We start from the raw sequence: 27,051 nt of genomic DNA, 5'->3' as shown, positions 1-27,051 counted from the left end.
ATCTCAGCTTACAAATAAAGTGTGTGCTGCAGCTTATGCTTTTACATTCTCCAGTTAACATTTCTGTATTTTATATGTAGCGTTTCAGAAATGTCTGCAAAGTGCATACCAGTAAAGTGTACAAGACGTCTATCCTGTGACATGTTGCCTTCCATTTAGACAGTTCTGTCCATCTCTCTAGATCCTTTTGACAAGTAAGAGATGAAGTAGAAAAAAAAAACTCACAAAAACACATCAATATACTGTAGACTCTTATGGGCCTGTGTTATAAGTAATATTTCTGTGTCTTTCTTACTATTTCTTCATTCATTTACTTACCTTGCTCAGAGCTACCGCCTGGAGAGCGAGACTTTATCCACAGCACCCTCCTGCTGACCAGTGACTTTGTGGAGGCAGCGACCTTTGACCGGGCCAAAGAGCATGCCGTAAAGCTACTGCAGAGAGAGTGGTTACACTTCCTCAAAGAAGACCTCAAGACATTTTTAGAGTGAGTTCTATTAGATACAGTGTACCTCAATTTTACGCAAGACTTCGAGACGATTTTTGAGTCATCACTCGGTCCATCCCAGATTCATATCATGACAATGTATTATCTTGGTTTTGATGGGTTAAAGTGATCAGTGTAAAAGGTCAAAGGTCACTACACTTGAAAAAAAAAATCAGTCATCTGTGATCATTAGGGTATTTGTTTTCAAATGTCTCTCATATTGTGTGACATATAACCCATGTTTGATAACAAAAGTTGGATGCTTTGAAAAAATTATGATCTTTATAGTATATTTTTATGACAAAATATTTTTATGATTTTGATTTTTATGACAGCGGATAAAATGTTTCTTTATTCATTTGCACATTTATAGCTTATCAAATCCTGTAAAAGATTGCATGTAGACATACATCCACAAATCATTGTATTGGCTCGTGTTGCAATTTTATGTTGTTCATCGCTATGATTTACAGTAGTTTACTACAAGTCACCTATTTGTAAAATGCTATCTTTACATTCAAAATCTGTTCAGTTGTCGAGCTAGGCCTGAGGATCGCATCATGTCTGCAAGCTCCCACAAAACATCCTACTCTGACAGATCGGCTCTGGCAAGGAAAGAATCCATCTACGCTGGTAAACTGTAAGTATTTACAAGACATGATTTCCCCCTTTAGAAGCCTCAAAGACTTATGTGACTTCAGCATTTGTAACATCATGTGTACTCTTGCATCTATGCTAACAGTAACCAAAAGAGAGAGGGTGATGGTTGGTTGACTGGATTCAGTTGATGGATGTGATGCTATGAATGTGAAGAGTTTGAAACTGTTTCAATTTTTTTTTTTTGTATGTTGTACATTGAAGATAAAAGCTGACTGCCAGTAGAGCTGTTGGCATCCAGCAGATTTCATCATTACATGGCAGTCATCATAACAGGAAAATGGATCGTGTCAAGTTTATATTTATCTCTCTTCCTCTTTATGTAGCATTGATGAATAAAAAGTTGCCATGATCTCCTCTTCCTTTCTGTATGCTGTAAAAGTTGTGTTTCATGATGCCCAACACTGAGGTTTTGTGGAATATCCCATGAAATGCATTTGCACATATGAAACTTGTGACGTGAGGATGGCTCAAAGCTGTTTTTATTCAGATGGGAGCTAAAGGACTGCAACACCAGATTTGTTCAGAGTTAGCACCAATGTAGAGATCAACTGATTGAAATAAATATGTGATGGAATAGATCGTGTACACTACCATTTATTTTTTACAATTTCAGATACTTCTTTTGTCACTCACATTTCTAATTTTTGTTCGTGTTGGTAGCATCAATCATGCCTGCATTCCGGGATGTCATGGACATTAAATACGGTGTAGTTTGTATGGTATCATAAACAGCACTTGATTCCGTTTTTTTCCTTTCGCTTGCAACAAAGGCCTTCAGTGGTATCCATCATTCATCAGAAAGCCAGGTAATGAAAGGTTTTCAGAGTGTTGCAGTGTGTTGTTTTTTATGGAACATTTACAGGAACAATTGTGCAATGCAAACTGTCAAGAATCACATTTATAGTAAGACATTCTAGAAGCTAGAATTATATACTTGATTAGATATGCTAATTCCATTTTCATCAGGAATCTAGATTAATATTATGATTCAGATGTGAACCAGCTCTAGAGCTCAATCTGAATCAAGGGCCAATATAATTGTAACCTGCGCGTGCTGTTCATGAAGAACAAGTGCTTTAAAAGCCAAACTCTTTTTTGCTTGTCTTTGGAGCTATGAATTAGGTTAAACTCATGTCATTGTTGTCTTTTGTATTTTGTGTGTGTACTTAGTGTGTATCATGAGAATGTTCTCGAGCAGTTGTTTTTTTAACATCATGTAGATTATTGTCAGGATTTTCAGGATTATCAGGTGCTACACAATTAGGATTGGTATTTCGCATTTTTGTTGTTGTTGTTGGACTGGAAGTCACTCTTTTCTCCTTGTTATTTAGCATCTATCATCTACCATCTACCATCAGTTTGCTCACTTCAAATATGCTTGTTGTTGAGATACATGTTATGATTGCTTCGGTAATGATTTCACTGTAAGGAAGATATCTTTGTCAGTGTTCACATGATATATTAACTTGGTATATACAAGTAGTTCATTATGTCACTGTATAATATACATGTATGTATGTATACATATACATATGTCTTTGATATTATCATTGTGGACATGTTTAGTTATTCCTCCATCTATCTATTACTCCATTGTTCTGTCCATCCATATTCATGTATTTGTTTCCACGAGAACTTGAGAGAACATTAAGGTATCATGAGGGAGATTTCTTGTGAATTTTGGAATGGAATTTATGGGGAATAATCTGGCATTAGTCAGGGAGCAATTTCAAAGAGCAATTTATGTATGGTGCACATCAATCATAGTGCCCTCATGGTATACTAGCTGTGAAGGCTACCATTGGCAGTATCATTGTCTTAGCTTGTATACCATGCAAGTAACCTTTTAAGGTCTGTCTCTCATCATGCATGCTATATTTCCTCATACATTCCTTCCTTTCAAACCCCCCCCCCCCTTCATTCATTGGTGCCTCAGTGATGAGAGCAGTGAGACAGATATGGAATCCAGTGATCATGACAGGTGACATGCCTCATTGCTGTAAAAACTCTCTTGCTGTTGCACATGTACACTCTAGGTTCTTCACCCTGTTGATTTGCTGTTTTGTTTTCTTTACCTGCACTCAACTAGCAGTGAAAGCCAGTTGAAAATATGGTTGTAGTTACTTGTGTGTGTGTGTGTGAGTGTGTGTGTGACCACAGTAAGTACGTTATGAAAGTATGAAGTTTACATTCAGTTTGCACACTCACATATAAATTGCGCATATTCCATTAAGTGATAGCTAGTTAGTACATCATAATTGTTAGTGATGAGAATGTACTTATATGTGATTATTTGGTATTATTTGGATGTGCTGCTTATCATCATTTTAGCAAGTGACTGTCACTTTTGCTTTGTTATTTTTTATGTCACATTCCAAGTTTGCAGTTCCTTCATGCTTGTCAGATTATATTTTTCACATTTATTCAATCTTTAATTACCAGTACAATGTATGTCCTGTTTTCACTTTTTCTTCTGCATACTTTGCATTATATTTCCAGGCAAATGATAAGTTTTACAGGATGTAGTGGTTCTTTTCTTCTCTTTTATTATGAAAAGTTATGGTAATTTCAGTTATTGATTTAAAGTGGTATTTTCTATCTTTGTACTCCAAGCAAGTAGAATAAATTATACAAGTAGAATGAATTATACAATATGTAGAATTAAGCATCATGTGATTGTTCTTTGATATATCCTTTCACTGCACTACCTACGATCAAATAACTTTTTTTTTTTTTTTACACATACCTCTGGCACATGTTTTTCATTTTCATTTTCAGAGTTAAGTTTTTACAGTTTTTGTTTGTTGTGTTTTGTAGGGATGCTACCTTTTTACACATGTGCATACATGCTTGCACCAGTTCTGTTGTACTTTGTCATGGTTCAAATGAATCAAACTTGTGTGTGACAGCTTGCGTACATAACAATTTGGGCTACATATTGGAACAGGCGGTTTTACATTGCTTTTTAATATTTTTGTGAATGATAGGCTTTAGTAATTGCAAATTTTCAAATGTTTTTATGTAAATGAAAGGATTTATAAAACAAGGAAAATATGTTGTGCATTTCAATGATTCAGTAAAGTTTACCCACATTTGTAGCTTGGTATATTCTCAGTGGTTTTACAAAGGAAGTCCTGTGGAATCCCACAGCTATACTGTGATGTGGCATGGTCTTGTTTTCAATGAATATGTAGTGTTCTCAATGGATATTCTCATAGCATTGTGTTACAAGCCACAAATAATCAGTATGTGTTACTTGTGTGCTGAAGGATGTATATATGAATAAGCAAATAATGAACAATCTTGTTTGCTTGTGAAAGTATATTATGTGTATGTGTCGCCAGTTTGTGTTCATCTATGTGTTTTCAGCCTTGGATTAATCTTTGACGTAAGATGATGATGCAGAAAAACAATATTACCAGTATCCTTTGTGAATATATATCAAAATATTAATTGATGGTTGAAAAGATCAGTTTAATTTGCATCTGATTTTGTCTGACATCTGAGGACAATGAATAATATTTGCAGTACATATACACTTTCTTTGTGTGTGTGTATGTATCTGTATGATTTAGTCAGCAAAATGTCCAAGAAGACACATCCACGCTAACTTGTCCGTGTATGTGTGTTTGTGTTTATGTTTGTTTGAGGACAATATGCTAGCTCTCTGTCAGACCCTTTTCATTTCACTAGGTCTCCATTCTGGTCTGCTATGCAGTATGTACCATACTGCTTGTTAGGCATATAAATAATGTGTCCTGTTTTTGACATTTTTCTTTCAGTAGCGATGAGGAGACAGACAAGGGTAAGACGAAGAAACCTGAGAAGGCAAAAGCCAAGAAGGAGGACACGGCTAGCCAGGCGGACAAGGAGGCCATGAAGAAGCTGCGAGAGGAGCGTAAGAGAAAGCAGATCGCCATGCAGCGCAAAGTGGTGCGCCAGGCCCGGGCCCGTCAGCAGGCGGCCAAGAACACTGGCAAGGGTGGAAAGGGGGGCAAGCAGGGGGTCAAGTTTGAGGGTGCAGGCAAGGACCAGAAGGGGGACAAGAAAGGGGAGGATGAAAAGGACACCAGCTTCAAGAAGATGTTCAAGAACAAAAGGTAATTCATTGCTCAGAGGAAGTCATTAGCTTGTCACATCTTTCAACTTTTTGTCTATTACAGCTTTCCACTCTAAAGGAAGTCTTCCTATTCATGAAAAGTTTGACATTTTTCAGTGTCCCACTCGTTTTACCTTTCTTACACTCCCTCAGGCAGTTTCTGTAACTTTTGAACATTCACAATTTATAAACCTAAGATGTTGATAATGTGTATGCCACAAGATGATATATGTGCAACATCAGTGGAGGAGTTAAAAAATTGGACAGTTGCTGTACAATCTGTAGCTCACCTGAGTCAAACCCTTAATCATCTGCTGAGATTAGTTTTATTGGCATATGCCATTGGCAGCAAGTATCTATATCTCAATACAATATGCTTTCAGCATTGACTAGGAGCATGTTGGCTTTATGGTTTGCTCATTTGATAAATCTCCAGCACTTCCCGTTTTGTTGTTAAAAACAATATGTACAATTGTTCTGTGAAAGCTCTTAAGTGTATACGTATGTGTGCTCATCTTTTCTCATTTCTTAGCTGTCAAAGTGTAAGAAACATGTTTTTATTTCTTTCCCTTATCCAGCATCATGAATCTCTTTAGGACATTTGCTCAAGATTTTGAGAGCAAGGACATCAACAACATGATCCAGATGTACTTTGACATCGACATCTTCTTCCGTATCCCCGAAAACCTGGTCGAGAAGCGGTTGACGCTTTCGAAGCAGATCTACGGAAATTATTTTGACCCAAACTCCAGAAGGTGTGATTATTAACATCTGTTCAACATAGCTACCTGTACATTTCAGCTTGCCTTTGGGTTTTCTTTGCTGTGGGCATGTGCTTCTTGGGAGCAATTTTTCGTGGGGCAAAAGCAGACCTTGTTGCTTTCTATTTTATCATCCATTATATTTAAAAGCTCCACCTAAGAATCCAAGTGTGGATGATGTGCTTGTACTTCAGTACTTTCACAACATTGTCAAGCTGTTTACATCAAATACCCTGTGTAAGAGGAGACACATCTAGTGTTTCTCACTTGCAATCATCCTATGGGGTAGAGAACGCAAAATTATTCAAAAGGTTCATGTGGTCCCCATAGGGGTGATGACAAAGAAATACTGAGAGCAAGAACACTTCTGACTTCAGTCATCTTATCTGTATCTGTATCCCAGAGTAAATGGTACTGTGTGTATATACCTTTATATTATTATGAAGAATGATATTTTTTTTTTTCAGAGGACCACCACAAAGAAGTCATAATCATGGTCAAATCTACCTTAAAGATTAATGGAGTGTCAACTCCTTTTGAGACTTTTGTGTTTTAAATACTTTGGTGGTTTGTGTATCTTTCTTGTGAATGATAATAGATACTGGGTAAATGCTTGCAACTTCAGAGGTAACCTTCTCTGTATTAAAGCAGTCATGCTCACATGTTGAATGTTGTTCTCTGCAAACTTCAGGTCAATCAACATGAGTCGAGAGGTTCTAGCACGACAGAGTACAGAGGGAGAGAGACTGTCTTCAAAAACAATGGACATGGCACTGAAATCTGTCCTTCCTAACATCGAGGAAGCTTTCAGCAACTTCTGGGCTGTAAGTATTCACTTGAAAATTTATCTCCCATGTCATTGGATTTACATTATGTTTATTCATGACTCATAGTTAAATGATGCCTCTCATATTACTATATTCAATACACAGTATCCTTACCATTGTCAGAATGAATACCATTTCAAATATATTTTCATGTTCATTATTTCGTGTATAATGTTTATATGCATGTATATATTTTTTCTTTTTTCAGATGTGTCTCCATTTAGTCATGATTTTTTACCCAAATGCATCATGTATATATCATGAAACCATCGTCCTTTGATCGTAAGGGTTTGACAGGGAAGCATATCAGTAGGATTCACTTTTTGATCTCGGAGTAGATGTTATCATGATACTTTTATGAAAGAGAGACTGATTATCGTCTCACTGGAGTTCGAGATGGCGAACATTCTGTGAGATTGGATCAGAACATTTTACAATTTCAGGCAGTGGTCATATATAATGTGCACAAAATAACAAGATATCAATGTGTGAATTTGTTAGATGACCATCAGTCAAAACAGTTAATGCCTTAAAATGAAATGCCAATTTCTGTTGAATTTAATGAGTACAGTGAAATCAACAGAACTGAAATGTGAAAGTTTTATTATGACTGGACACCCATCCTATTTAAAATTTCTCCTCTTTATGAAAAGTAATGACAGTTATAACCAGATATGGAAATTAGGACGATGATGTCAATGGCTCAAAAGTCCCCCATTTGCCAGTACACAAACCTTCACTGAATTTCCCCTGTACATGCATTTCATCTTAACTCCCTGCTTGAGTGAGCTAGAGTGATTGCTTATACTGTCTGTGGTGTGTTGTGAGCTACCCATCATCCATCATCTATGTATGAAAACCATGACATGTCATTCAGAGTCACATGGAGTCAATGGATGAACAAGGAGGAGGAATGGGAGGAGGAGGAGGAGGAGGAGGTGGAGGCGACAGGATTGAGGGAACGGCCAACACGGGGCGCACTGAGAGCACCCAAAGCATGGTGCTCGCCTACAAACGACGACGAAGAGGGAAGGGTCCGGTAAGGGAAACGAATGAATACTTCTCTTCCATGTGTTAACTGGTTTTATTCTTATGGAATTCTATCTATTCTTTGTGCTTAACCAAAGGGAGAAAAGAAAGTAGACTTCAACAGATATTCTGCTAACTCTTGTTAACTTGCTCTGCTAGTTTGTGAGTTTGTTTGTTTGCGTGTGCGTTTGTGTGTGGCTGTGTGCATGCTTGTTTGTGTAGGTGTGTTGGAAAGAACTACCAAACTTCTTCATGTTTTGTGAATTGTGGTTAACATAACTACTTGAATGCTGCTAACAAGTACAAAGAAAAAAATGCAAACGCAAAAATAAATCATTAAATGATCATGTAAAAAATAGAGACTTAAACAAATATTACCCAAATTCTTAACTTGCTCTGCTACGTTGTCTCTGTTGTTTGTTGCATGTGAGTGTATTCTTGTGTATATAGAACAACCAAAGTTCACTCTGCTTAGTGAATTGTGGCAAACAAAGAAAAAAAAGCATAAAAATAAACTAATGGATGATTATATGCTAAATATACTGTGCTTTTGATCCACATTTTTCTCCCCTCATTGCCTGTAATGCCTTAACACTTAATCTGTTTAACTTTCAGATGTAATTCATGTAGTATTCAAACAAAGATTTTGAACTCCCCAGCGTAATATCATTCGACTGTAACCTGATTTGTCATACCCACATTTGTATTCAATGTACCATGTATTCCTGGCAGTGATTCAAAACGTCAGCCAAATGTAATCAGCCAGTCTTGCTGATATAGTTGATATTCATTTGGATGTATTCCAGAAAGAAAGTGTATGCCTAATCGTTCTACTAAAACATATTAATAATCATTTCAATAAGTCTTAATAACTTGATAATATGATTAAAAAAAATTCATAATTTATTTATTTTGTATTACTTTTTTGCAATCAGAGTATATTGCAGTCATTTCCTGTGCTTCAGATTAGTGTGAAACAGCTCTTTGATGGAGAATATTTTCATTCTAGTGAATGGCATGAAAGAGGATCTTCCCTCAAGTAGTGGCCACCTTTTGTAGTTACTTCATAGCTTTGCAAAATTTCTTCAACAGGTGGCTGTAATCTTAGAATGGCATATGTCCTTTGTTTGTGTGTTTGGAAATATTCATGTTTCTTGTTGAGAAAATTATTGTGTTGTCGTTGTTATTTGCCTATGTAAGTCCTATCTGCCTACAATGTACTGAATACCTTAAAAACCTGTGTCTAGCTTCAGTAAATCCTCTGTATTTAAAAAAAAAAAATGAAATTCAAAAGTGGGTTTTTCTTGCCAGAAGACATCATATGACTGGTGTTTGAGCACTTTAATAAAAAAAGAAAAGAAAAGACATGTATGAAGGAGTATCGTAGTATTTCAAATTTTCTGGTGCAAAATGCATCACATAGTCAACTGGCACGCTGCTAAGCCAAGCCTAGACCTAACCTCAACCCTTCACAAAACAGCTCGTCTCCACCCAAAGCCTTGGTTGAGCAGTACTAATCACACATACCAAAGGCTTGTGTTTTAAGGTATGGGTGGTGGTGTATGCATGTTTGAAGTACATGCATGGCTGGATGTGTTTCAAGTGTGTCCCAGTTTGTGTGTTTGTTGTGTGTATAGCTGCTTGCATCTTGGTTTGTGCAAATGTCACATAGATATGAATCTGAACAGGAGAAAGAAATATGAATAGATAGAAAAAAGAATCAAATCACTCCCATTTTCATTGAATTCCTCTGAGAATATCAAATAGCAAAATGATACTGAGCACATAGTCTTGATCATAGAATAAGTAGCAGAATTTTGATGCATTCGAGATTTAGTGTGTTGTGTGCATTTAAACCAGAATCTTTGCAGAACAAAGAAATGCCAAAACTTAAGTTGAGAACCTTTTTTTTTTCCAGTACCATCCAGAGATGATAATTTATTTATTATTTTTTATTTTTTTTTTTTTAAGGGGAGATGCAATTTCTTAACGTCATCAAAATATATTGACATTTGTGCACATCAATGCTGACAATAATCATTATGATCAAACTCGCTGGTCTATTTCATTTCCAATAAATGATTGCAGGCACGTAGTCTGTACATGTACGACGATATTCATGGGGATGCAAATTACAGTGTGATGTATAAAGCCTGTATGCTTCGTCAGCTTAAAGGTCGTAATCAGTGTCATGATTTCGCAGTAGCGAATGCGTACAATATATTATAGTGTATGTCATACAGTCCATATAATGTATGTGAGTGCATATATATGTAAGTATGTACGTGTATGTGTGTATATATGTAGTGAGTGCATATGAATGTTGTATGTATGTATGTATGTATGTATCATGTATAATTATGTGTATATTCCCTGGTATATGCAGATATGTTGCATTATCTACATTATATGTTTGTGTCCTGCTATCGGTGGCATCATATAAATAGCCAATTTTTATAATCAGAAACTGTCCATAACTATCACTTTCTTATCTCACTTGCTCATCATCAAACCAATAGCCTGAAACCCATGTAAGTAATGCATCTGCATTCTGACAGCTCTGTGAGTTGTCAATGTCATTGCTATTTTGAGTTTATGTAGCACAAAAAAAAAGCTGAAAAAAGAAAGAATTTGCACCAGTTTTGTTCAGAAATTCATGTGACACAGCTATTAAAGATGTATTAACTTTGTACATTGTCAGTGCAAAACTCTTCCATGCAATCTGTTTGTTTGTTTGCCCAGTTGTTTTTTGATTTTCCAGGGCATTTGATTTTTGTTGTTGGTTATGGTCAATTAAACCCTGTATTTGCATTGCATTTTGTGTGTTTGTACATCATAAAATAGGAAAAACAAGACTATAGTTATTTTTTCTTTACTGGTATTGCCAGCTTTCTGAAATTATGCCAGTTTTCGTTGCTTCTATTATTTTGTCTTGCCTCTGCACTAGGAATACTGGATATCACAATCTTACCAGGTCATTTTGTTGTTTACTGTTCATGTCCCCACCCTTTCATTTCATCATGATAGACATCATTTCAACAGATTTGATATACTGTAAAACAAGGAATGTTCGTGTGCATTTTAATTTCGCAAATTTGGCGAGCGCCAAGATTTGCCAAATTAAAATGCATGTGAACGTTCTTGTCTAAACTATATATGCATTATTGAATGCCAGTGGCAGTTCGCGAAAATTTCATGCCGCAAAAAAGGCCATCGGCTCCAATTCGCGAAAAATTCATGCCGCGAATATATCATGTTTTACAGTATAGACAGAGTAAGACAAAATCATTAAGCTGTGAGTCATTTTTATGACATTTGCCTTTAGTTACCAAGTAATACCAATATCAAGCTCATGAAAGAATATTTTTTAGGATTGTAAATTGTAACGTCAGAACAAATCAAGAGTCGCCCAAAATGAACCAGGATCAAATGGGGAGAGAAAGTCTTTTGTCAAAATAAATCCTGCAAATACCCTTTATGCAGCAAGTTGCGGAGTGTTCACCAAATTAAAACCATAATGAAGTATGATAGACACATGGCATTGTACATTTAAGTACAACTTGACAAATTTTGAGAGAGTTATAACTGTTTTCAGTCTTTGGGATAGCTTTCAGTGCGCTCCTAAATAGGTAATTTGAAAGGTACAGGTCATGCGACTGATGTTATTTCTGATGATGTTCATTATTTGGAAGGTTTGCTCAGTTCCATAACATACAAATGCCATATAACCAGATGTTTGCTACTCCAAAAGGAAATGTGGTTTGTGAATCAGAACACTTGTGGTGTTATTCCAAAGGTAGTTGTCCAAATATTACGTAAGGTTTGTTAATCTGAAGGTTCACTAGGTTGGAAATGAAACAAGGTGTGTTATGCAGAAGGTTCATTAATCTAAAGGTTCATTAGTCTGGAAATGAAACAATGTATATTTGAATGCAGAAGGTTTGTTAATCTGAAAGTGAAATAAGGTTTGTTATTCCACAGTTTCGATCGTCCGAAAATGAAATAATGTTCGGACTTACATTGTAATCTTGACTCTGCTCTGTCTCACATTTCATTCTGTCGTGGGATAACGCTGGGCTGCGCTTTACTAACAGTGGTACTCTTTTCTCATGCTGTCATTCATAATCACTCTGTGCTGAAGTTGTTTCATCCTTTAACAAGAAAGAAGAATGATACAAGATTTCATCAAAATCATATCTCTTTTACTCTTTCTTTTTTATTTCTTTCTTGGGCCTGTGTTTAGTGTACTTGTGTAGTCCTTAAAAGAATGAATAATGCTCTTGCATTTCTGTGTGGTGCAATTCTTTCTCGGTGAAACTAACCTTCTTTTTATTTTTCTTTAAAAAAAAAAGAAAGAAGAAAGCTAGATATTACAGTGCCTCAGCAGGAGATGCAATCCTGCACTCAGTAATAAGCACAAGATTGAGACTTCATTTCATAATGATGATCAATGTATATTTATCTAGTTGTAGTCACATGCAGATCTATGGTAATCCTTCAAATAGATCAGCACAAGAAACTCTTTCAGAAGTGAATAGACAAAATACTTCTACACCAGTGGCAAACAATTTCCAAATTTCCTTCAGTTATCATGTCAGTCTTCAGTCTGGTAGTAGTTCTAACTCTGTCACTGAATATGATATTGTAATGACAAAGTCTTTTTAACTCACAAAGAAATAAATATCTGTTGGTACTAAAGCATGAATTCATAATTCTAAACACAATCTTTGTTAGTGTTCATAGGTATGATACACTTGCCTTTGAACAAAGTGAATGCATGTCCAAAAAGTACATATATACATATACTATTTTGTTTATGAAATATATCTATTATTTATTTTTGCACCACACAAGTGTGTTACATCTCCTGAAGAATGTTTTGATTAATCACCTCTTCATTCGCTCCCTAATTTAATTTGTACTCGTCATGATCCACAGCAATCCGGCCAGCAGATGCCAACTAGTCAAGATAAGAATGAGTTCCACGCCACTCTCATCAAATCCGCCCGTGGAGTCCCATCCCATAAGCTCATGTACTTTCACCGATACCTCATGGAGTACAATGACAAAGAAGGTGGAGCCCAGTTCCTCGACAAGGACCTGGTCTTCTATCTGGAGGCTCAGAGGTTTAAGGTACAAGTAATCGATCCCCAAGGTTGTCTTGAAAACATACACAAATTTTATATCTGTTCAAATGATAAGGCAACATTTTTGTTGCACCCATTTATTTTTCATTTGGTTTTGTTTTATGTTAGGCACTTTTTGCTGTTCTTGTAATTTTATTGCACTCTGCATTGCGTAGTGTTCATAGTACCCGTAAGCTGAATACAGCACCAATATTGTTATCAATATTGCTAATATAAGTATCATTGTCATCATTAGTATGTGCCCATGATATAGAGAATGTAGATGTTTGCAATATGATATACATTTGCTCCATGAGAGTATTAGCAAGTGATTTTATAAAGGTTCATTTTAGTGAGAATGTTATACACAGTACATTTATAAAGTGTGATATATAACATGTACATAACAATATCATACCTCCTCATTTGTCACGATATTGCCTTTGGTCTTAACTGAATGCATGGTTTTGCAATGCCTTTTTGTTCCATCTATTTCATCAAATTTGCTCATGTTTTTGGTATTTTAAACTATTCATATCTTTCATTTCTCTTTTTGCATTGTGGATGTGTTTACTGAATAAATGATAATTTTGATCATGTTTGCATTATTAGGAGGCATGCCACACCAACACCGACAACTTTCTCTTGAAACGAAAAGTGGAAGTGATTTTAGACTGTTTCATCGATTCACCACTCACTACATCAGGAGTGCTGGTGAGTGCTGCTGTTGAACTCGTCAAACAAATGCTGTGGAAAATGTACTCCTTCAGTGGTTATCATGATATGTTTATGTGTTCTTATGCCCTGTGATGAGATTTTTAGTCACTATCAAAAGTTTATTTTCTGTTGAAAGTAAATACTTTTCCTGGACTGTTTCACTAAGCTTTAAAATCAATTCTAAGTTCAATTCAACTAATCTAGGGACAATTTGGGATCAATCAGTTTTAAGAAGTTAGTAACTGTGATACTATAAAAGCAATTTGAGGACAATATCTTGCCCCTACCTTGCCACTTTCTAGAATACATCTTGAATGTCTGTGTATCTTTCCCAACTAGATCTGATCTGAATTTGTCCCAACCTTCAGTTGATTGTTTGGCTTAATATAGTTCCCATGTTAGTAAAACATGGCCCTGGTACATAGACTACCCAAGACTCCATCCATCCAAAGGTTCCATTTCTCTTGGTTCTCAGATTGATATTACCTCAGAGCTGGGGAGCAGGATTCTGAAGAAGGCTGATGCCTACCTTAAAGATACGGGCAAGGATCCTCACAACCCAAACTTCTTCGACGACGCCCAGTACAGTGTGTTCAAAGAGATGCTCCCATACTGGGCAGCCTTCACAAAGCGCTACCATCAACCAGCCTATCACCAGGATAGATTACCATGTAAGTACAGTGTATTACAGACAAAGTGATCAGTGACTTTCAAGACAGTAAGTTGCCTTCGTCAGTGTCTGTTGATATGAAATATGTGTTTCCTCTGTAAATGTAGGCCCTGACATATCTTATGCAGAGTCTATGTAGGAGAAGGATATTTATATATAGCACAACAGAAAATCTCAATAGCAATCACAGTTGCATATGGTGATGTTGCAAAATCCTCACCATGCCATGATGTAGATTCACATACACAAAATATGTCATACGTGCTGTCTGACAAGAAATACATGTTTGCCGGGAAATTAAACTGAAATTGTAACAGGTAAAAATTACATTAAATTCAGGCAAACTTGAGAGAGATGCTACCATCTGTATGCAGGTAATTCATCCAGTTTTGCATTCAGTGAGCACCGAGAAGAACCACATTCATCATGTGACCCTTCCTCTTTTGGCTGTAAAATTTTACAAATTCTACATTCTTCTGGAGGGTATTTTTTTCTTTTTCAAATGTGTTCAACAGTTATTTCTAGGATGTTCTGCTTTTTGCATAGCTTTCAAGACAGAGAAAGTTATTTCTGCCGTACAAATTCAAGAACGGTCATATGGCAATCCTCTTGTTTAAGCAACGGGTGAAAAATTCTGTGTGAGCAATGTCTTTGCAGTTTTACTAGGATGATACTGCTGAAAGCACCTTAGAACGCTGTGTAAAGTGGTTCATTGATATTCAAGCGATTTAGAATGTTATGGTACTTTTTGGCTGTCCTCAAACTTACCCTGGTCTGCTGATTTCATTTCACTAATTTCATGCAAGTGATTGAATTATCCATAAATGCATGACACTTTCAGATGATCAGACTTTAATGGTAATGGATCACATCATGTGGTCAAAAGTTGCTTTGATTTAGCGCTGCTATTGTATATTTTACAGCCATAGTGCTTGTTTCCCCCCACTATCATTGCAGCATCCAAGTATGAGCGCCTCTCCAAGCAAAGATTGAAGCTCTTCATGGATATGGGAGAGCCACAGAGGGAGTTTAAGCTGCCAGCTGTCCATACCCCACCACAAAACCGCACTGGTGGGACTGGGATCACCTTCTCCATTAGTGATGGCCTGCAGTGGAAGGTAATAGTTCGTTTTATATCCCTCATGTAAAGCTTCTTGCCATAGGATTGTACAGAGCACGAACATGGTGTAGTTTTACTAGCTAGCTACGAGCAGCTGGATGCGGTGCAATTGGTTACTAGCCAGCGGGATATAGTACTTTTGGGAATCCACGATCTGCACCCAATCGTGATCGTGTGATCGATATCAACATTTCTCACCTAAGAATGTACGCAGTGCGCGTAGTAGCGATACTTTTGAGCGACAGTCCTGTGCGTGGCTTGTAGCTAGTGCTAGCATGCAGCGCTTTGAAATTGCGCGACGGCATTACAGAATATCTGTGGTGCGATGGCGTGTGCAGTGTGTGTAGACCATTCGTTAGAGTGATCAATGCAGTTCAGCTCATTATTGACAAAGTGACTGCGCTTCAAGTAACGGAGGAATAATTGCAGCAGAAGGACACCATATCAGATCAAGTACGAATTTGGAATAAACTGAAAGCGATTTTGAAGATGATGTGGGTAACCAAGCCGCTTTAGACCTACTTCTAACGCTTAACGTAGTCCTGGACCTCCTCGATCTTTCGGAGTTTTGCACGCTGTAGTGCAGCTCGTGTGTATAGGAACCAACGGTGTCGTTCGCTACGCGCTGCACGCACTGCTGCTGTACTGCCACTGCTACGGCCTAACGTTAGATTTAACGTCAGGAAACCTGCACATTTTTCCAAAAGGGAACCATCATCACTCTAGTAAAATGCTCGAGAGGGATATAAAACAAATATCGACTGCTTTATTTCGGGCCATGGTAAAACTATTTGACCTCGGTGATTTCTCAACAGTGCCATGTCCCTCGACTTCGTCTCGGGACATAGCACTGTTGAGAAATCACCTTGGTGCAAATAGTTTTACCATCTCCCTCTGCAGCAGTCGATATTTGTATAATATTGCACTTATATACTAGTCACTCATGATTTTGGTTATTTTTTCATGACATGTCTACTGTTATTATTATTAGTGTTGTTATTAGTTTATGTCATTGTTAGTGTTTGTATGTGACTTAGTACTTGAAAACAAAAGTGTATTGAAAAAAAAGATGAACCTATCATTTACACTGGACATTCACACTCAGCCAATATACAGTGCAATAACTGAAGCCCTTTACAGCTTACCTACAGGACTCAGGTGTTCTTCTGAGGGGACCTGGATTACTTCAGCTGCCCATTACAACAAAAAATATTTCTATTACATCAGAGCTACAATTTTAGGGTACTTCACATCTGTGATTTGCTGTATGAAAGCTGCACACTGCACACAGTCATATTCTTGACGTCGAAAGATTACACCCACATGTGAACATGTAGTCTCCAATTGAAGTATTGCATGCTTTGTGAATTGTTTTTCAAGTATGTGTGCTTGGTAATCCATTATAAAAATATGTGTCCTTTTTTGTACGTGGTTTTATTCATTTGTTATTTCCATGTAAAGAACATTATTCCAATTTTACAGTATCTGCTTTGTGTGGGTTTTCCTTTTTTTCCCTTAACCATGCTGAAACAAGGAATGGGCCCAGGTTGAATTACTGCCGCAGTAGAGGTTAGCTGGTGATGATGTGTGTGTTACACCCAAGTGTGAACAGCACACACTCACGTCTGAACATGAAACTGTTTGCATTTCCAAGTAATGCAGAATTTGTTGTTTAGCACCCCAGTCCCCAGTTCAACTTGTTCTTCATTTGCTAGAGAGAGAGAGAAAGAGAAGTAGAGCTTGCAGAATGTTGCACTGACTGATGTTAGTGCCATCACACTGGCTATTACACATTGTAGTTCATCACCTCACACCCCCAGCTAACCTTGCAATCATTCTGCACTCAACTCATCCACAGGTGCATTTTCACACCATTTTTCTGCTGCATTTAGCTCAATGTTTGACTCTAAACTCTGTGATTTGATAGAAAGCACTGACAAACAAACATGTCAGGTACATAAGAACAGTGACATATGCAGATAATGTTTGGGTTAGCAATAAGTGACAAATTTTGTGATGCAGTATTAAGGCCAGTTTTGAGGGAAGAGTGGAACTATCCAAGTGGACTATTGCAACCGCAACAGCAAGAAAGAAGAGATCAACTATAAACAGATATAATACTGATAAACTATCATAGTGTCATTCAGAGTAAATAAGTTGTGATAATGCAGATTGGTCAAACCGTATTCAACACGCACAATCATATAATGCCTTTGAATCCAACAACAACAACAGGAGAGGACTACTAGTAATGATGTAATAACCAGAAAAGGCCAAAGCAGAATATATGAGCATTATTGTGGAATCTCAGTTGAATTATGTTTAATGTTATGAGTTGAAAATCTTTACTGTATAGGTGAAAAGAAATAGTAGACATGAAGAATTACAGTGAACTGTAAAGTGTCATAAGCAATACAGGGATGGATGAACTGTATGAACTCTTTTTAAATCTTGCAAGAATCATTTGTCACAGATCTGTAGTTTTTGTCATTCTCACTTCAAATTAACAACTTGATTTGATAACACATGCAACTGTAGTGATGTAACCTTGTAATTACAAACACAAGCCATGAGCAATAACACATACTGACTGTGTTCTAATCTTTGATTAATGGATAATGTTGATGTATGACAATACAAATGCAACCAACAAATCAGCTGAACTTTTAGAAAATGAACAAAGAAATTTGTGGTAGCCTGGTAATATTGAAAGGTAGTGAATCTTCTGACATTGCACCCAACAGGTACCTAAAAAGATGAAAAAGAAAAATGTGATGTTACTGTTTTTGTGCAAAATTAACTCTTTCTGTCTTGAACAATATGTAGAAACCATGCTTCCCCCTTTTATTGTGATCAGAGTTATAGAGACAACTCTTCTCTTTAAAGAAAAAAAAAAGGTTTAATGACATTTTCTGTACATAACAAAAACAGTTCTTTGGTATTAAAGTAATCCGTTCTTGTGTTACAAAGACTGTCAGTTTTCACCCCAAACTCCTATGACCTTTTGCATTCATTACACTGTATTCATCCACTTTGTTGTGGTGTTAAAGTCTGTATATCGATACTGAAATACACCTAGGCTGCTGTGTTTGCAGATATGATATTTAGAAATCATTACACTGATTCAGACTAAAACTCTACTAAACATTAAATACACAAAAAGCATGACATCAGGGACCCTGCCGCTGCAAGAGGAGCTGTTTACATCCAGCAGATGTCTCGGAGGGGGCGTAATTCATATATTTGATATATTCCATTCTCTTGGTGTATTCCAAATGGGTGAACTCTGTATTCCACCTCTATTCTTATCCTTTTCAAGGTCCCCACACTAAAGTTATAAATGGAATTGCATTGTAGTTGACAAGAAAAATATCGTCGAAGCTACAGATCCAATATGATCATTGTTGTATTTGATGTTACTCTTTCAATTTATAATGCTGTGTGTGATGTGAAATTTTGCCTCTCAAATACAGTAAATCTTAACAATCAACTGACATTGTCTAACAGATTTTCTTACAGATGTCATTTGCATCGTATGAGACAGTCATTTCTCATAGAATCTAACTTCATTTGACATTCCAGAGTGCATTTTTGTGTGTCTGCATTTAATCATTGATATTGTTTGCGCTGTGAAGAAAGTCAGCAATGTTGTCTTTGGAATAACATGATTATTTTGTTGACACGGAACATTGATATTTTATGTTGGATATTTTTACCCTTTAATGATAGGTGATCAGATTAGTAAGTATCACTGAGCTGGTGCAACAGTAAGAAACAGTCTGTAATTGCTGTCTTTCTGTTCTTTCTTTTGCACAAACATGTAAATACACACACACACACACACACACACACACACACACACATACATCAACTCACATACTCTTCACCACGTCCTTACATCTCTCTACCTACCTCAAAAACAAACAAACAAACAAACTTTGGAATCCAAATGTTATTAGGTATTTGAGGCCAACGAGGCAACAGACTTCAGTGATGTGGAGACAGCGCCGGCGGTGCCACGAAGTGGGCGGACCAGTACCAGAGAGTCCACCAGTACTCCAGGAACGCTGCAGCCACAGTCTCGGCAGAGGAACACCATCTCAACCCGGGGCAGCGGGGGATCTACCCTAGAGTCCTCCTCCACTCCTTCCAGACCCAACAGAGTAAGCATGCCGCCCCGGCTGGCAGTTGTTGTCCAAGACTGACCAAATCTTACACCACAAAGCATTCACATCATTCTCTTGTACAGAATCTGTGTACATGTAGAAATCATAGAGCTATTAAAAATTGAGCAATAGGCAATGGGGTCTAGGGCAATTACCCCCTGGGCAATTACCCCGGACCCTTCCCCTGTCCCTAATCCTAATCCTAATCCTGAAACTAATCCTAACCATAACCCAAACTCCTAACACTAAACCCAACCCTAACCCTAATCTTAACTCTAACCTTACCACTAACCAGTATTTAGCCGGGGGGTAATTGCCCTCTGGGGGTAATTGCCCGGATACGTAGGCAATGCCTCCCTTTTAAGTAACCCCCATCACATTTCATCTCTTTGTTTTGGTATTTTATTCTGCTTTCAGATGAACTCACAGTGTTGTAAAGATATTGTATATGATATTTCAAAGCTTTCATCGATATGATGTGTGATATAGTATGCTAAAGACATGTTCATAACATTTACTAGGGCAAACCTGTGGTATTTTTTCTATGTGCATCATAAGTGTCGAAATACAGTGAAAGAAATTAAGATATGTTAGTGCAATTACATAAGTAATTTTCTAAAAGAGTCCATAAGGTTTTCCAAGGGCTCTTATCGCTATAAAGAAGATTTGAAAGTACTGATACAACCAGCAGTTAGCACAGATTATTTCAGGATACTGTGTACAGCTACAACTTGTAATGAATATCTGTATATTGATGTCATAGTTCATACATTGGTTATAGATGGGGGGAAAATATGTTGAATAATATTACAACTAAACTGTTTCACAGTGATGTCCATGAAGAATATGACTTCCAAAGTGTACCCAAACATATGCAGATTCCAAAGATCTTGAATATATCTTAAGTTGATGAGGCTAATTCCATACCTATCAACTGTGCATATATAAAAGGAATATTCCTTCCCTTTTCTCTCTCTCTCTCTCTCTCTCTCTCTCTGGAAAGAATTAAGAAGCTTTATGCACTATTGTAATCCTATTTTGTTATTACAGCTGCTGATATTGATGTATTGCAGATGGGTGAAATTTCTATTTTTGTAATATTTCCCCAAATTTATTCCTATTCATTGAATGTAGGGGGGTTGGATGGTATGCAATCATAATCCTACATATCTTTGGACTGGTTTCTGGCCAAGTCACTGCAATTTTAACCTATACACTATTACAGAGATGGGCAGCAGTCTTTAATTATCTCACGCTACTGACAATTTCTCTTCTCCAACAGTCAATAGTTGGCACAAAGACTAGCTAGAAATTTTGAGATGATACTAATCTGTCAATATGATGGTATGGCATAGGTTTGTTCAACTGGAATGAATAAGGCCCTTATTCTGACAGAATAGGTACACAACGCAGCTCTTTGTGCCTATGTTCTCTTTTTGTAGCAGTATTTCTCCTTGCAACACCTGCTTTGGAACACAGTACCATTTGTATAGATCTGTGAAATGATGGTCTCCAAAGTGGGCCTCGTATCAGAAGGAATATCAGCTTTGAAGGGGATGTTTAACAGTGATAGGAAAGGATTATGACTTGTGTTGTGATGTTATGGAGCCACATGAACAATTGTGTGCAAATATTTGGGCACTTTTATGCACTAATTTTGTATTTTTGTGTGTCAGGCAGTTAGTGATTTAAAGATGTTAAGTGAGTTCACAAGTCAGCTTCTGTATGTGGAGACTTATCAAACAAGATTAAACTCAATCAAGGGATTCCAATTTTCACATTGAGAAATTTGTATCTATGCAAGACATTCCAATGTTCAGAAGATTCTAGCCAGATTTATAAAGATTTGATAAAGTGCAGTTGTTAGTTTTGAAGTCAGCCAAAGAGATTCAATATCTTTCCACAAAAGTGAATTGTCCTACATTAATCATGAAACCTTTCAGCTGTATAGACAATAAAGTATTTTAAGATGTTGTTTTCTTTTTAGAATTCCTGAGTAAAATCTTTTGATGAAATGGTGAGGAATTACATGTTGCGTCAAGTGAATGAAAACCTTCCGTCCAGCAGGCATTTTTTTTCTTCATACCAGAGTATATTGTGGCTATTTAGCTTTAGAAATTAATGAAGTATTCTCACCTACAGATTAACGAAATGTGGAGGGCTCACTTAGCTGTATGCCACCACATCTTTCAATATGCAATGAAAACTGTATTATCATATATTTTTATACTTCAGTTCATCTATACTCTTGAGAAATGGCCTCATTGAATATTGGTGGTCTCTATTTTCATTAATGTAGCAGTAAGGTTTGCAATCAACAATTCTTCAGCCTTAGCACTTTTAGATCTGAGTAGAAAGAATGTTGCCTTAAAAGAATTGTGCTTTTGTAAGTCACCACACTTCTTGTCATTTTAACTTGTCAATAGTAATTTATATGCACTTTTGATTGTCCCAATTTAGTATTTATATATATTTAAATCTGGTTTTGTGATAGAATTCATCTGTATGATAATACAGTTTCTATGATAATGTTTAAAGCTGATGACAAGTGTATGAAGATATGTGACAAATGTAGATGGATTTTTGGTAATTCGTGTATTTTCCTTCTTATTACCACACATAAGATTCATATCATGAAAATTATGTATCTGTATGTCTTGAGGCCTTGGTGGAAGATACAGATATCCATCTTTCACCAGCGGAAAGGTGTAAGGATAGTCTAGTAGACAAATGTCAACAAGAATCGTCTTAACCAGTGCTGTGGGGCAGTATATTTGTCGTAACTAGAATCATGTGATAACTATTATTTTGTATTCAGCCCCAGAAATCAATGTACACAATTTCCTTTTTCTTCCGTCCTTCAAATACATTTGTATATAAAATTCATCAATTTGTTTCATGTATGTATGTTTTCCAAAACCATGAATGACTCAGTATTTTGAATGACTTCAATTGATGTCTGCAGGGCTTTTCTCCCAGTGACATTGATGTGAATAACTTTGCACTCAGAGTATGCAATAGTCATAGTAGCGATAACATATAAATGTAACATATAGTACTCTTCAAAGAAGATATTTGAATAGATATACAGAATTGTGCCTGGAAGATATTTGTTTTACCTCAGCACACATTTGTATTGCTAATCAAAGGATTCATTGTTGATATTTGACTTCATTGGTAGTATAACATATGGAAGGGAAGCATGTTTATTCAGTCTATTCTTCAGATTTAGTAGAAGAGTGATATACATGTAGATATCAAACTGACAAGGACTGAGACACGGGCATGAATGAATAATGCAGCACATGAAAGCAAGTATCGAGTACTGTAAAAGTGGATATTTTCGCGCGACTAATTTTTCGCGCTAGGCCGGGTCAGAAGAGTTTCGCGTGTTTTTAATTCCGCGGAATCAAGACATCACGAACAGGAACGTATGGCAAGCAAAAATATTCGCGTGTTTTTATTTTCGCGCTAGTTTCTGGTTGCGCGAAATGCGCGAAAATTTCAACACCGCGAAAATTTCCACTTTTACAGTATTTCTTTGGCCTTTCCTCTAAAACTACCAGTATGTTGTTTTTTTTACTGCTTGTTTGATTTTTCGTTGATTCTGCCCTTTCCATTGTTTGTTTTTGGTGTGTATGTGTTATTGTTGATGTTTTATTGTATATAATTATTCTTTCGTGTATGATATTGTTCAACATGGGTATCATCTACGACATCTCTGAGAGGCGAACTGCAAAAATTGATAAAAGATGCTATTGTGCGCCTGTGATAAAAAAAAGAGGGTAACATATATAATGACAAGTGAATGATACATGTATTGGTTACAACCCTAGAGAAGTCTTTCCAAAGCAGATTGTCATTACTATTCCAGAAGAAGTGTGAAGGCCTTTCTTGAGGTATTATCAGGGAGGTGGGAAGAGATCTTCTCACCTTCCTGAGTGGTATTATACACGTATGTAGTGATTAGAGTACATTTTTGGATTGTACTTGCTGCTTCGTGTCGATGTGGTATTTAGTGTGAACCCATAGTGACTTCTGTGACATGTACTGGAAATGTTGTCAGGACTTTTAGAATACCAAAATGATGGTGTTACAGTCTTTTGTTATAGCTTGGGTTGGAACCAGGTGTGCGCATGGATAGCAGCAATAGTGTTCACAGATACTCAGACCAAGTCAGGTCAATGAGAACAATTTTCCACAGCTATGATAAGCTATAACATCACATTTTTGTACTCAATAGCAAGTTGCTTTTGCCATATTACTATAGTGAAGACCGAGGTTAATTCTTTCTCACTCTTTTCATTGTATGTTTTGCTGTCTATCACATTCTCTCTCCTGTGTGCAAAGACTGCACAATTTTTTTTTTTTCTCTCTCTCTTGGTTGTTGCTTCAACATCATGCTGTGCCATTCTATGCCGGTATCAGAGATCATGCGCCAATGTAATAACCTATCGACAAACTGCCTGTTTTGATTAAAAAACATGGACCAGTTCATATAATATCAATGGCAGCGTTCAAATGTGTTGTATTGTAGTTTTGTGTGGCAAGCAACAACAGCATGTGTGTGTTTGTTTGTGTGTTCATGCAAAATCATACTCCTGTATCATTATACATATGTTACAACTGCTGGTACACTTTATTCACTAAAACAAATGATGTATGCTCTGCCATGTGCAATTTTACACTATATTATGGACTCAATATGGAATGGAACTTCATTTTACAGATATCAATGACCTCAGTCAAGTAAAACTGCCCATTTTTTCGTGCACATACAGTACATTGTAATGTAGCAGCTTAGTGCATAGTCACTATTTCGTTGGTAATGTAGTCAGTACCTCATTCTGTGGTTTGGTGCTGTGCTTTTGGTAATGTTTTCCAAAATTTTACACTCTGTACTTGACAGACTCCGTTTTTTGACAGTAACATTGTATCCCCCAACCCCCATTCCCTTGAATAGCTTGCATTTCTGCATTATTTTCATCTTTTTCTAACACTGATATGTTATGTGTGTGTTTTCCTATGTTTCTTGTTAGAGGTTGGGTTTTTCTTTCGTGAATGGATGTTTCAGGCAAACACATTTACACAAGCATTTCACACACTAATCCACATACTAACAGTCTACCTGTATGCAATGCAGAACTGAACCTAAGCACTCATTCTCAACGGTTAGGCATTCTCCTGGTAATGTCTTGTTTCTATTAAAATAAGAATACCTGTTGACTTACACAAGGCTATCAACTCTAAAAAATGTTGTCTTACATAAAGAATTTCATAAGAAACATAAGAAAACTAGAGAAGCACTCTTAGAGCACAGACCTCCGCCAAGCATGCAGCTCATTTCCACCACTGATCTTGTTCTTCCATAGTAAGTGATTTCCACCCATGCGTACTTACAGCATAGTGTGCCAAAAGTCGCCCGATTTCCCAATATAGTAGCCTTCGTTATGTCATAAACCCTCAGCTGCACGGCGCACCTCGCCCTAGCAGAAACTAGAGCACACACTTTAGTGCCCGCATGCAAACCTCAAATACGCGCAGCCTGAACTCCCAAGTTCACTGACCCTACCTGCCAAAATATCAAAAATCCTTCATAAATTCCCCCCAAATTCTCGGATCACTACCAAAATGTAATCACCTGTTACTTGTATCATTCTAAACCTTTCCTGCAAGTTTCATCCAAATCCGTTAACTACTTTTTGAGTGATTTTGCACATGGACAAACTAACTACATGTAACAAACAAACCAACCAACCAATGGTAACGAAAACATGACCTACTCCCTCGGCAGAGGTAATAAAATGGAACATTTCTTTGATTTATGCAATTCATCAACCCACAAGCTGACTTGCGATTTACTGTACGTTCATCCCAGTTTGGAACTTCATACAACTACATTCAGATATTTATAAACAGAAAAGTATGTTTTTTGTTGTTTTTGTTTTTTAAGAACGGATTTCTCAGACTGCCCTAAAAAGCAAACAAAACATTTTTTCATGCTCTCCTTATCTCTCTTTTTTTTTTTTTCATACAAAGTGTTTAAAAGTTGATGTAAATTAACTCACCATAATGAAGTATATGTGTATGTTTTGTGTCCTCATACTGTTACAAATGGCCTTTGGTTATTGAGCAACACACATATGGGACTATGGGGCAAGGTAATGTAAAATAGACTGACACGCACTCTTTGCCTTTAATATTCAAACTTTGCGCTATTGCAATTTGTATGAGGAGAACCATATGGACTTACACGAGAGGCATTACAGAGTCAGCACTGGCTACATACATCATGGCACTTACACGACTACATGAATGAATACTGTGCATACAGCAGTACCTCTTCATACCACTCTGATCTGAACTTTTCTAATCAAATGAGTTCAACGGCAAGCACCATCTTAAAGGGATGGTATAGCTTGGTCAAGATGGAGGAGTAAGACTTTAACTTTGGGTAAGATGACTAAAAAACCGCTGGTGAAATATTGAAGAGGATACAATTTCAAGGGGAATTCAAAGTGTATTTGATGAAAATTGGTTTTGAAATGGCCGAGATATCCAAAAACAAAGCAAAATAAAGTGGTCCCAGTAAAATTGTTGATCTCTTCGTTTCTGGATATCTCCGCTGTTGCAAAACCAATTTTCATTAAAAAAAAAAACAAACAAACTTTTGATTTCCTTTTAGAATTGTATGCTCCTTGATATTTCATGTGAGTGGTTCCTAATTACCTTGCAAAAAGTTAAAAAACCTGAATCCCCACATCTGTCACCAGGGTTTAGAGACAAACAACGGCAGGTATACAACATTCCTGGTCTGTGATCATGTTGTTTTTAATAATGGCTGGATAGACAGCAATGTAACCTTATACAAGATACAAAAAACTTGACCGAGTCTGCTCCCACTTCTTTGATGGTCCCAACAAACAAAATGCCGCTGGAATCTAAGCATGATATACACTAGCAGCCCTCTCTACACTGATAAACTTGCTTGTATATAATCAAACTCTGAGCATACCATCAATATATCATGTCTGTTACTTCCTTTTTCCCCATTCCACCACAACATCAGCTTTCCAAATGCCACACAAAGCTGGCTATAAAGTGCTGAACACTCATATTTTATAAAATGTACAAAGACAGGAAACCTTGAGTAAGTTGACATACACAGAACCAATGATAACCTGTCAGGTTGTGTAACTGTTGACTTACACATTTATACAGAGTTGACAAAATCTCCAGACACCTTTAGTTGTTGATGAACACATGTACTACACTCTACTGTATCATGATGATATGCCATTGACTGCTGATGTTGCAAACTCCTACACAATCTTTGAACTTCTTACCCTATGGAACACGGTGAAAGACAAGTTCAGCCACAAGTCTTGA

At 36.9% G+C, this 27,051-nt stretch overlaps 1 protein-coding gene across 1 annotated transcript in view; it reads left to right on the top strand.

The window, feature by feature from the left end:
* The window catches only part of LOC140226709 (uncharacterized), a 30,304-nt gene extending 10,312 nt beyond the window's left edge, over window positions 1–19,992 (top strand). Inside the window, exons 12-22 of the mRNA XM_072307152.1 lie at window positions 328–487; window positions 1,020–1,127; window positions 4,930–5,247; window positions 5,825–6,001; window positions 6,699–6,831; window positions 7,712–7,873; window positions 12,802–12,996; window positions 13,602–13,703; window positions 14,182–14,377; window positions 15,334–15,494; window positions 19,456–19,992. Of these exons, the coding sequence (XP_072163253.1) occupies window positions 328–487; window positions 1,020–1,127; window positions 4,930–5,247; window positions 5,825–6,001; window positions 6,699–6,831; window positions 7,712–7,873; window positions 12,802–12,996; window positions 13,602–13,703; window positions 14,182–14,377; window positions 15,334–15,494; window positions 19,456–19,701 (1,958 nt within the window). The 3' untranslated portion in view covers window positions 19,702–19,992. The remainder of the gene's footprint in view (window positions 1–327; window positions 488–1,019; window positions 1,128–4,929; window positions 5,248–5,824; window positions 6,002–6,698; window positions 6,832–7,711; window positions 7,874–12,801; window positions 12,997–13,601; window positions 13,704–14,181; window positions 14,378–15,333; window positions 15,495–19,455) is intronic.
* Window positions 19,993–27,051: the final 7,059 nt, after the last annotated feature.

This window comes from Diadema setosum, chromosome 1 (genome assembly GCF_964275005.1).
Source record: "Diadema setosum chromosome 1, eeDiaSeto1, whole genome shotgun sequence".
Taxonomy (NCBI): Eukaryota; Metazoa; Echinodermata; class Echinoidea; order Diadematoida; family Diadematidae; genus Diadema; species Diadema setosum.
The sequence above is the reverse complement of the archived record's forward strand: the minus strand, read 5'-3'. Positions and strand labels throughout refer to the sequence as shown.